Raw genomic sequence first — 12,248 nt, 5'->3', positions numbered from 1 at the left:
AAATGCCTGATTTTGAAAAATATTAGCCTTAAACTCCTACAGCTGGAAAAAAGATTAAGTTTTCTTTGACAGCCAGAGAGCTAAACAGAACCTGACAGAGCCATGGCAAGAGTGGGGTGGGAAGGGGTCTTGCTTTGGGAACCTGTCTAAGGAGGTCACCAGATGTTGGTAAGAATACCTAAATCCTGCCAGATGCTGCTGCCACCTAGGAAGAGGGGGGTGCTGCAAGGCTGGCAGGAAGCAGGAGAGGCTTTGTAAGGTTGCCAGAGAAGGGGCAGAGTCAGAGGGCAGGCTGGGGATAACACTGAGTGCCAAAATGTCCCATGCTGGGTTATTCCTGGTGAAGCTGGCAAGATTGATCCAGGTAATTTCAGTAGCAGCAGGCTTAGGCTTTTCAGGGTTCACTGGAAGTTGATTGCCCAAGTATAACTCAGATGAATCTAAAGGCAGTTTGAGAATTCTGCTGGAGGAAATAGAAAGGTGTAGCAGAGGAAGCAACTGCTGTGTAGGTTATGCTCAGTGCACTGGAGGTGTTGGGGTGTGTAGGGTAAATAAAATCAGGTGGCATTCATTGTGTGGGTATAGCTGACCCAGAATTGATTCCTCTGAAAGGCAGACATGCAAATTTAGCCACTGAAATAAGGTAAAGTTCTAGTGAAGTGCAGTAAAATGTGCTTTGTGCCAGCACAGTTCTGCCTTGCTCTTGAATGGGAAACTCAGAATACTTTATGAGATCCTACGTAGCTGGGGGAGGAATTTCTGAAGACATATCCAGTGTTTTAGAGCAGGTAGTTAGTAGGCCAAGGTTTTTATGGTGTGTAATATTTCACAGGGCTTTCAAGGTTGGAGGAAATTTGTTTTTGAACACTGAATATTTTAAGGGCACCCTATAGTGCAGATTCCTTTTTTTCTCTTTTTTTAAACACGTGTTTTGCAGTCCCATCCGGAGCTAGAGTTTTTTTCCATAACATTTGCTGTCCCAGGGCCACTCATGGTGGAAAATGACTTTTTTCATGGAACATTGAGTATTGTAGAGCTGCTCCAGTGCTAGTGGAAAATAACCTGTGTTTGAGGTCAGAAAAATAGATTAAACTAATTTTAAAGTTTTATAGCCACTTGGGTCTATAGAAGAACTTTTTAAGAGGATTTAGATCCGTTGTAAGAGTAAGATTTGCATTTTCAAGGTTTTTTGAAAACTAAGAAGGCCTGAGTTCAGGAATGCATCTTTGTTCATGAAGGACAATTACAGCCATCCTGAATTTTAAGTATGTGTTTAATTGCATTCCCTGATAGGGATGGATTTAGTCTCATGCCTAAGTGATTTCCTGACTTGGAGCTGTAGGATATAATTGTTGGATTGTGCTGCTCTCTGGATCCAGTGACTGATCTCCCATTGAACCCCTGGGATCTTGACTGCACTCAGGGATTCTGAGCCTTTGGCACTTTGGGGGAGTTGGGTCTTTGGGCTCATCCTCAGCTGCATCTGCATGGAGATGGGGTAGGAAGGAAACAAAGGTGGCTACAGGCCATCTATCCATCTTCCTCCTTCCCCTTGTCATGCTCTCTGGGGGTCAAACCAGGAATTATTCAGTTTGTAACTCTTGCTGCAATTCTGTAATAAACAAATGCTCCTGAAGACAGTGTGGAAGTTATTTTAGTTTATTTAAAGTCCCTTTGTAAATCAATCTTTAAGTAAGCAAGAGTCAAGCATCTGCAGTAAAATTCAACCTTGTGCACAGGACAAAATCCTCCATGAATTCCTACAAATATGTCCTAAAGCTTAGGAGTAATTTCAGCTCCTTTAAGGGAAGGAAAAAATAAAAAGCAACAACTTGGTTTTGGCGTATTTTTGTTTAGTTTCGTTTCTCCTTCTATGAGAAAACTGCTTAAAACTCTTAGGTTTGTATTTACATGAGTTCTAAAGGGTAAAACTGAGGGTTTAGGCCTTAACTACTTGCCTAGGGAAAAAAAAATGAACTTTTTCTTGGTTTTGATGGTATGCTTGAACTCTGTCCTGCAGTTTCTGTGTAGGAAAATTGGTGCTTTTCACAGTGCTACTGGAAGAGCCTTGTCACAAGAGGAATGTGGGAATTGTGTACTTTGCCTGCTCTTTCCCGGGAGCTCTTAGCTGAGACTCAGCTCAGTGTGCAGAGCTGCTTATCAGTAGGGAAGGGAAATCTTATCTCAGGAGCAGTAAATATGGAGTCTAATTTCTAAAGAAAAGGCACTGAAAATCTGCACATTGGAAGGTGTTGCACCTGAAATGTGCTAATGCTGACTGCATGCTGGGGTTGTGATGAGTTATGAGATGGAGTTTTATGCAAGGTATTCCTAAGCAAAAAACTAAATGCACACCTGAAGCTGGTTTTCCTAAGTTTCCTCTAGCAGTAGGAGTTTCTCCTGATTGGAATTCCAGAAATGAAAATATAAACAAGAACTCTGTCTCTCATGAGATGTACAGCAGAAAAGGATTTTTCACTGGCCAGAGGAACGTACAGATAAAGTGAAGCTGTCCAGAAGGGCTTGAAATGCTTGTACTGCTTTGCCCAAGAATGTGAAGGAGCTGGACTGTAGGGATGTCTTTTTCTCCAGCTTTTTTTCTTTAATCTGCTTCTAGGGTGTATTAGGAGATATCAGCCTTTTTTCTGAGGGGTTTCTCCACTGTGTCTCTCTGGATGCCCAACTCTGAAAGCATTTTATCACAGTCTTGGGTTCTCCTGAAAGGCAGGGTGAGAGGCCCTGATTTCTGGCATAGAGCTGTGTCCTGCCTGCAGAGTCTTCTTCTCTTCTCCTCTCTTCATGCTCTACTCCAGTCTGTAATAGATCCCTGAATTCTCTAAAAGAATCTTCATTTTTCCCTTAGCTTAGGACTCAGTCTGAACATTTGCCTTAATTCTGCTAATGGCAACCTAACCAAAAGCCAGTGAAGAGGTCAGAGAAGGAGCTTGATTACAAATACCACTTGTTCTTAAGCACACAGTCCAATATTTCCCAGTCTCACTCTCAGACAGTGAATTGGTCTCTGTGTAATACACAGGTGGGAAAAGAAATGGAACCATGAAATGCAAAATCTTGAAGGGTCCTCAAAATGCTTGTGAAGCGGCCAACTCAGAGGGGCTCAGCACACAGTTCACATAACAATAATTAACTCCTAGATAAAATCTTACTCCTTGATGGTTTTGGGTAAAATACAGTGCAGGGGTGTTGTGATTATCCCCACTGCTGCTTTGAGCTCAAACATCTCCCCTCAATGGGAGCACCCCAAGAGTGTCCGTGTAGCATCAGCTGCTGGAGAGCAGCAGTGTGCACAGCTTTTAGTGTGATCTGTTTAACTGCCTGTTTTCCATGGATTCCCCCTCCCACACTCTTTATCTCTCACTGCCAGCACCCCTAGGATGGCCTGGGTGGATTCCTGGTGCATGACAGCTGGGCTGGCTGCTGGCCTCTGGTGCAGGGCTCTGTCTGCACTTCTCCTCAGACCTACAATTTATGTTTGTGTGCTCACGTTATTCACTTGAGTAATGGCCTGATTTACTTGTGTGTGTGGTATTACTCACTTGTTTTCCCTAAAGAGAAACAAATACAGCTCTTTGGAGAAAGAAAGAGGAATCATTTGCTATAACTTGAGTTTAAGGTGTGTGACAGATACCCAGTTTTGAACTTAAAATGAGTGGCAAAGCTATTCTGCAGATGTCTTGTGCACACTGAACTCCAGTTTGCATTTTTAAAGGCTCTACATGTCTCTCTCTGAATGAGGCACACGTAGAAGAATAGAGACATGGCGATTTTTCTGGGACAGCTCTAGGTTATAAAGCGTTTGGAAGAAAAATATTTGACTTTAGTTAAATCCTGGGAGTGAGCTACACTCCTGAATGCTGTCATGAGAGCAGAGGGAGGACTATCATGAGGTAATATTGCACTGATGTTTGATAGAGGCTCAGGTTAAAAGTTTAAATTTGAACCATTCCAAGCGTTTTTGTGTTTTGTGGAATTTGAATTTAAACCTTTTTACTACAGTCCCATCTCAGCTGTGCTGCTTCTGGCTTCTTTTTGGCTCTGATTGGCCTGCTGGGCTTTGGTGCCAGTGAGGGTAGTCTGCCTCTAGGTCTGAGAGCAAAACAGCTCAGATCCTCACACCACCTCCTCAGCCCATCTGCAGAGTAAGTATATGCCTGAATGGCTGTGGAAATAACACCGTAAAGGAAAAATGTCTGAGAATTACACACTTTAGCCAGAAATCTGGGTAAAATGGAAAAAAGACCCTTAAACCAAGACCTCATCCTAATTCCAGATGGATTTTTCAAAGTGGCATAAAGCTTCTTCTAGAAACTTGAAAAACAACTTGGTTTTCGGACCGCCGTGCACTCTGCAGATCTTGTTTTAATCAGCTTTATTCAGTAAAACACAGTTCTACACGAGTTTAAAAGCATGGAACAACTGCTAAATTGTCTAGAATAAAATCTGTGATTACCCAGAGAGTGTTTCTCTCCACTGCCTTTCTAGACAAAATGGCGGGGGGAGCTTTTTCCTTCAGTGAAATAGCAGGTTCCAAAAAATATGTCTGGTTCCTATTACAGCAAAGGAAAAACTTGAGGTGTGCATTGGAAGTGCTAAGCCAGTGATTGAAATGTTAAAGTTGTTCCTAAAGGCCATTCCACATCATGAAGACATCATCTGTAAAGTAATACTGCACAATGATCTGTGAGGAGAGGAGCCTGAATTAGCATTCAGGATGGCTGCAGCTTCCAAATGTCCCACATTGGGGTCAGCTCCTGCAGCAGAACCTAGCAGAGCAGCCTTCAGTGAGCACTGACCCATTTATTTAGTGAAGAAAAGGGTTCAGGTGAGAGATTTTTTCCATCTGTGACTTGTCCCATCCCCACACTTTTGTGCACGTCGGTGGCTGCTCCATGTGCCACATGTGCCAACTTACCCTGTGGCTTCCCCAGGATTTTGGAACTTGGAAAGAGCATTTCTGCTCGAGCAGCTCAACCAGAGCACATCAATGAGGTGTCTGATTTGCCAACTTGCAAAATCTCTTTTTAAAGGCAAGTGTTTGAGGAAAATAAAACAGTCTTGCCACTGGTAGTGTGCCAGTGGAAAAATAATTTCAATAAAAATTAGTATTCCAAGTAATTTACTGATTAAAATTGAAAATGACAAGTTATCTGCAGGAGCTGAGGCTCTCAGAGTTCAAGCACTATAGCAGCAATGATGGTAGACCTTCAGCTTCTGTACCACTGTAATGAGATTGCTTAATAAGAGAACCCCTCTTTTCATTATTAATAGCTCTTTCTGTTCCCTTCACCCTCTGTCATTACAAGCTGTTCAGATCACATCTGCAATTTGGAGAACTTGTCACAACTATTTTGGCATAAATTTGCCACATGTATTTTCTAATCCAGTTTTTTCTTCAAGACAAATATTGTTACCCCAATTTTTTTTCCTAATTTTTGATAAAAAATTCAATCTTCCTTCTTCCCTTCTGCCCTTCCTTCCTTGTGGGAGGCAGGCTGATTGAGAAGGTACTGTGCAGATCTTTCCATCAGCTGGTCCTGGCTGGGTTTAGTGGTGTCACATCTTTCAGTGAGGTGTGTGAGCACATTGCTTTTGTAGGACTGGGAGCAGTCTGTAAAGCTGTCTTTGAGCTGGGCTTGCAGAATTTAACCTTTGAGCTTTATTTTTAGTGGGATGCTGAATTATTGATAGGGCTCACAACTGAGATGTTTTCTTGTGAGTGTGAAAACTGCTTGTTTCACTGCAATGCTGTTGCTTAGGTTTTCACACTCTGTGAAAGGACAAAGGAGCTCAGGATTCTTGAGTGCTATGGTAGCAGTTAGCAACACAAACTTTATGGCTTATCTCTCACAATAAATGTTTTAATTCTTTTCATTTTAAAGGTGTTCCCAAACCAAATATAACATGGCTGAAGAAGAAGAATGTTTTACAAATCAATTCTTCCTTGGTTTTGAATGGCTCTTTATTTCTGAGCAATGTTTCCTACCGAGATGCAGGAACCTACACCTGCAGAGCAACCAATGCTCTTGGAAAAGCTGAGGCTGCATCTGTTCTCCACATAACTGGTAAGTGCTAAATGAGAATTCCTTACTGATAACAAAAGTCAGCCAATTTATAATCAAGGTTCAACCATAAAATAGTTGGGACATATTTAACATTTTATTGGAAATTTAAACTTTTTGATTGCATCTGATTCCCTTGGATGTGTTCTCTATTTTGTGTTTCCTGTAATGTGGATCTAGGTACAGATGGTTTGACTTGTGACTTCAAGGTTGTTCATCTTGCTTCTAGATGACAAATAATCAGCCCTAAAACCACCTGACACATTAGGAACTAAATCCACTGTCATGTTACAGTGAGCCCAATGCTTCTAACTAGAGACACAGGGCAGGCTTGAGTATTTAGAAAATCTTCAGGGAAACACATGAAAATGAAAGCAAAGGCTGTTTTGGGGGTTTGGTGTTCATTTTTTTTTAATTATAGAGGCTAATAAAATGTAGGGGAGTGAAAAAGAAAAATATCTAATTATGAGCCCTGAACTCCTAGAAAAGAAAATATAAAGAAAAAACTCCATGAAGATACCTCTATTGTAAGTAGGTTAATAATATAATTCTGTATAATGCAATCATGCCTTGCAAATCACTGCAGTCATTGGATCATTTGGCTCTAGAGATGAGCTGTCCCACCCCTTTGCTGTGCAAAGTGCAGCTCAGCTCCCCAGGACCAATCCTGCTACAAAGATCCCTTTCTTGGGCACAGACCCGGGGCAGGTTGTGGATGTTTGGGTCTGTTGGATGAAGAGGACGTCCCAGAGACAGAATAGGAGCCTCTGTGAGAGGATGAGTGCAGACTGAAGCTGCCTTCCTGCTTTCAGTTTTCCTGGAGTACATCAAAACTTCAGATGTTCCAGAGAGGAATATTATTATAATGACGTGACTGGAGGATTGCTCACAAGAGTCTAAATTTTGTTTCAATTCCTGGTCATGTGACATTTGTTTGAATAAATCTGGGGTGGATAGGAGAGGGCCAAATTCTGCAAGTTTTTGGCTGTGCAAGACTGCAGTGAAATGGGAGGACTTTTGCTGTCAGGACTTAACAGATTGCAGTGGCTCAGTGCTGTGTGGAACATGCCATCAGATTTTTGGCTTGGCTACAGGACTTGCTTGCCTGATCAGGGCCAGTCCAGCAGTAGCACAGAGTCTGTGCAGCCTTTCCAATAAAACTCCCTAAGGGCTGACAAGGCAACCAGTCCTTTGCCTGTGGAACTGGCCTCAGTGTAGTTTTGTAGAGACTTTTTTTGTCCTGGTGTTTACAGACAGGCAGGAGGCTTTGCACAGAAATCACACACTGAGGAAAAATGTTGAGCCAATGTAAAATGACCCAGAGAATTTGGAATATAGCAAAAGATTTAAACCCTTCTGGAAGGAGACATAGATGTTATGTACATTCATTAAAACAGAAATGTTGACTAAGTGGTAAGAACTGTGTGTTACTGACAGATTGCCCACATATTTGGCAGTCATTCTTCCAGCATATGAGAAAAAGGAGGAGTTGCTATAGTGATGGGCATTTGACTCTGCATTCATCCTGCTATCTCTATGCATAATGAGATTTTAAAAGATGTTCTTTTTTGTATTATAACATTTTGTTACAATTCTACCTAATGGAAAAGAGGAATTGGCCAGATTCCATCGAGAGAATTATTTTGCTTACAATTTATGTGTGCAATGAAATAATAAATAATGTTGTCATGATCAACAGGAAATACATCCTGTAAGTCTTGTTTTTATACCATTACAGGCTTCTTTTTCTAACAAATTCAATAAATGTATTGATTTATTGAATTATTCAGGAACTTGCACAAACATAAATAATTTCTGTTTCCCCATACACCTGTAGTTTATTAGACTGATAATTTAACTGCATAAATGAAGTTGATCCTAAAGAATTCCAAACTGCTATTATCTTTCTGCTTCATAACTAGCATGCTGGACATTTTGATATGAAATGTTTTTTGGCATCATAATTTAATTCTTGCTCAGAAGAGATCTTATGCACTGTGTTACAGAACAAAGACTTGCAGAGAATAACACTCAGTTATTGAAGGGAAGCAGAAGGAAGCGTGTCCTGATGGCATCTGGGATTGGTACAAATGTCACTGTGGCACCTGGTGATCCACTAAGGATAGGTGTGTTGTCTTTTCTGCTTTTTCATTAATATTATTTATTTTGTTAAAATAGAGGGGGCCCCATGGAAAAAAGTGAGTGCAGTTGTGAGGTGAATCACCCTGACACTAAAGCCATGCAATTACTCTTTGAGCTTCACTTGAAAAAATGGAAGGGATTCAGCTGGGCTCTGTTTGTGTTTTTTTTCTGTCTAAATGAATGCCTTTGTTTCCATCCCTGCCTGTGCCCTGAGGAGTGAAAATGCAGCAATTTCATTTAATGCATTTATGACTCCTGCCCCAAACAGATAGAAGCTCTTTAATTGCAGACCTATTTGCATACTGTAGAGTCTGAAATCTTTGTAGGGATGTAGGGATGAAATCTTTGCTCCATTTAAATCATTGCTCCCCCCCTTCCACTTTGTTCCTATAGAAGTTAAGTTTATAAGAACTTACTGAAAGGGAAATGATGGAGAAGTGTGGTAAGTACACATCAGCTTACAGAGCTCATACCCCTCAAGGGCCAGTCAGGATTTTGGGCCCTAGCTTGGACTTTAGTGGGTTTATGCATATTCTTGTTTTCATTTAGGATGGTAATGTCCTTTATGTAGACTCACACACTTGTACATGTTCACAAACATTTCAATGTGCTGAGAAAAACCTGCTAAAATACTGTTGATTTTTAGGTTGCCCAGTGCTGCCCAGTCACAGGAATACAGTCCAGTGGCTCTTTGGAGACAGCCCAGTTGAGGAAGTTCAGACCTTGGAATACAGAACCCTGGTTGGGGGTCGTATCCTAGAGGTGAACACCAACTCTGGTCAATTTGCTGGACAATTCCAATGTCGGACTTCAGCTAGTGCAAAACTAATGTCAGTTTGGGTAAATGTCAAGAAGGAAGGTTTGTTGACAATTATATGACAAATTCTTGAATTTTAAAATATCTTCTTTTGCTCTGTAAAGACTTTCCTGATAACTAACCTTCTTTTCTCTGTTCAAAGTAATTCAGCAATACATTGCTTCACGTATGGTCTTATTTAAGTCGGTAGAAAAAGCCATACTCAGAGTTGGATATGGTAATTAATGTGTATCTAAATATCCTGTGGGGGTTCTTTCTGCTTGCCTTTGTATCTGAGAAGCTGAGAGAATGTGTCTTTCTGCTTAAACAGTTTTAAATCAGACAGGTTTTATCAACTTCCCCTTCAACAAACTTCTCCATGGTAGCCCACCAAACTGGAACAAAACTGATTTTGAGGTCATCTTTGGAAGTATTTCATTATAATAAAAATAATTTTAATGTAATTGTCATATTCCAGGATCATCACAATTAATATGGTAGTGATCTTACTGCAGACACCCTTAATCACATCAATATACTAGAGCACACTGCACACTCACAGATTTCCATGTGAAATTCTCAAGAATGTCTTGTAAGGTTCCCCAGCATAATCTACTGTAAGCTTTTCTATATGCTTTATCTCTTCACATATCAGTTTGATTTGGCTTATGACTGATGTGCAGGGGACTCAAGCAGTAGGTTCAGATCCCCTGTGCTCTCCATGAGGATGTTTTGGTGACTGTTCATGGGTGAGGAGGGCTCTGGAGTGCCTGAGGTTATGAAGGAAGTTACATTTGCAAAGGAATCTTACTGAGATATATCTACAATCAAAACATTTAATTTTAAAAATCAAATGTAAATCAGAAAACACCCTAATAGAACTTTTCAAAAACTAGGTCCAGCCCTAGATCCTAATCTATGTCTCATTACAGTTGTAATTTCTGCCAGTTATTGATTGAACTGTCCACCTGCAGTCCTCAGCTGGACTGTCTTGTGGTTGCCCAATCCCCTCTCCAGTCAGCTTGGGCACTATTTTGGAGTGATTGATTTTCTAGTTCTGAGCTTTAACTGTGATTGACACTTGAGTAAATGTTTCATCACTGCCATACCCATGCATTTGTGAGGCTGTAAAACCCCCTTGGTGGTTTTTGCACGGTAGGCATTTTGAGGGCACTTCTGAGCAGTGTCATCCTAGTTAAACAAACAATACAGTCTCTCCATCATAGCTGCAGTCAGTAAATTTAACTATTTCTACTTTGAAAAAGGCCCTTTTGTATTATTTTAAGAAATCCAGAAGTAATAAGGAAACATTGAAAAACAATAAGTTAAAGAATTCATTATGTGCTGCAAGAGTGAGTCTGTGGACACAGCTGGTAGCTATCAATTATTCTTGGTTATTATAGAAAAACCTGACTCCTTCTGTGATCACATAAAAATCTGTCAACATTGCATAGTACTTCATCTTTTACCAAGTGTCAAAAAAAATTGTGGAGGAAGGGGTAAGTGTGGAATTTTGACTAAATATAAAGGTAGTAATTGTTAGAGGTGATCGGTTTTTAATATAAAATGCTCTTTAGAACAAATTCCTTTTTCATCTTGCCAGATGCCTCAGTGGCAAATTATTTTTACATTAAATACTTCTCTGTAGTTTAGTACAGGATTTTCTTAAATCCTAAAATTATGTGAGGTGTCTGGAGTAAGATGAGTTTTGTTCAGGACAAACTTGCTGTGGAACAGCAGGAAACCTAGAGAGCCTGATTTACAATTTCCTCTTTTTAATGCTTATTGTATAAAAATGTTATGAAAGTTTTAAAGGAAGCTCATCAGTTCCTACTGTGAGCCAGGTTCTGCCCTTCATGTGCTGATCTCATTTGCCTTCTAGAGGACTTCATGCTCGTAGGTAAGGGCTGAACTGGAGGGGAAGCTGAGCAGAACTAAACTCTACTTTGGCCCGTGGTCCCTTTTCACAGCACTGAAATATTTGCTTTTCTACAGAGGATGTGGTGTCTATCCAGCCTACAGAGTGTGCTGCCAAATCAATCAAAGTGTGACACAGTTCCAGTGTACAGTGCCTCTCTCACACTGCTTCCAATTGTGTTTCTTAGGTTACACCTGGGAATATGCTGAGTGGAGTCCCTGCTCTGCCACCTGTGGGCATTCAGGAACCCGCTCCAGGAGCCTGCAGTGCATGAACACAGAGAAACAGAAAGTAAATGAGTCCCAATGCAGAGAGCTGCAAAAGCCAGGCATTGTTTACCAGCCCTGCAACAGAGAGCACTGCCCTCCCAGGTAAACTCCCTTCTGCTCTATTTCCATGAGCTCTTTATGTATGAAAATGCACTCACCACCTCCTGAAATTGTTTCTGTGTTTATGCTCTGAGTGTGGAATGTGGGGTTTACTTCACCATGAACCTTAAAGCAGGAGAGATGTGGAAATGGATCCCAAGCAAGTAGGGAAATGCTTGATTCAGCTGAATAAATAAGAGCTGAGTGTGTCTCCATGCTGCTACCACACCACACCTCAAGAGCTAAGCTGGAGATCTCCCTGAGACACTGGGATGTGCAGTTTTGTGGAATCTGTGCCACCCCAGAGGGAAAATTTGTTGTGTTCAGAGAGGCCAGGGTAACTCCGTGTTCTCCTGCTCTGCTTTGTGCCAGCAGGGCTCTCAGTAAGATGTTTTCTGAGGAATGCCTCATTTCTCTTTAATGCCCCTCTCAGTAAGATGTTTTCTGAGGAATGCCTCATTTCTCTTTAATGCCCCTCACCACAGTGCTCCTTGACTGTCCTTCCCTGCCAGTTTTGTCACTGGATCAACTGGGGATCATGGGGCTGAAAATATTCATATCACAGACTAGTGTATCACAACATCTGATTCCAAAGGCCAAAACCATACACCTCTAGAGTATCTGAGTTGCACTGAGCATTCCAGCTCAACAGGGTGTTTCTCCAGGTTTTCAACAGGAAACCCCACAGGATCCTCAAAATAAATGCTTTTTCTTGCTTTAAAGAATTGGCCATCACTATCAGCAAAACTCTGTGGGGGATACACACACTTTAGAGTTGTCCCTCACTGGAAAATGTTGGCAGGGAAGTGTTAAGACCTTAGCTGACATTGTGAGAGTGCATCTTGCCAGTATGTTCTAAATTCTGTTCTAAATGCAGAAAACCTAGCCACAGATATGTATCAGGAGAAGTTGTTTATATTTCATTATTAGCAGCCAAAAAACAG

The 12,248-nt window shown here is 41.1% G+C and overlaps 1 protein-coding gene across 4 annotated transcripts in view; it reads left to right on the top strand.

Annotated features, from left to right (window-relative positions):
- ADAMTSL3 (ADAMTS like 3) overlaps positions 1–12,248 on the top strand; it is a 170,481-nt gene that overhangs the window by 152,346 nt on the left and 5,887 nt on the right. For 2 of the 4 annotated variants that reach the window (XM_071441394.1, XM_071441395.1), the window contains exons 24-27: positions 5,901–6,083; positions 8,087–8,206; positions 8,869–9,081; positions 11,124–11,307. In XM_071441394.1, coding sequence (XP_071297495.1) covers positions 5,901–6,083; positions 8,087–8,206; positions 8,869–9,081; positions 11,124–11,307 — 700 coding nt within the window. The remainder of the gene's footprint in view (positions 1–5,900; positions 6,084–8,086; positions 8,207–8,868; positions 9,082–11,123; positions 11,308–12,248) is intronic. The other 2 variants (XR_011681472.1, XR_011681471.1) reach the window with 2 other exon arrangements.

The sequence above is a fragment of the Agelaius tricolor genome, unplaced genomic scaffold (assembly GCF_023055355.1).
Source record: "Agelaius tricolor isolate 1412-34295 unplaced genomic scaffold, bAgeTri1.0.p SCAF_16, whole genome shotgun sequence".
NCBI lineage: Eukaryota > Metazoa > Chordata > Aves > Passeriformes > Icteridae > Agelaius > Agelaius tricolor.
Note: the sequence above shows the minus strand (reverse complement) of the source record. Positions and strands in the feature narration are given on the sequence as shown.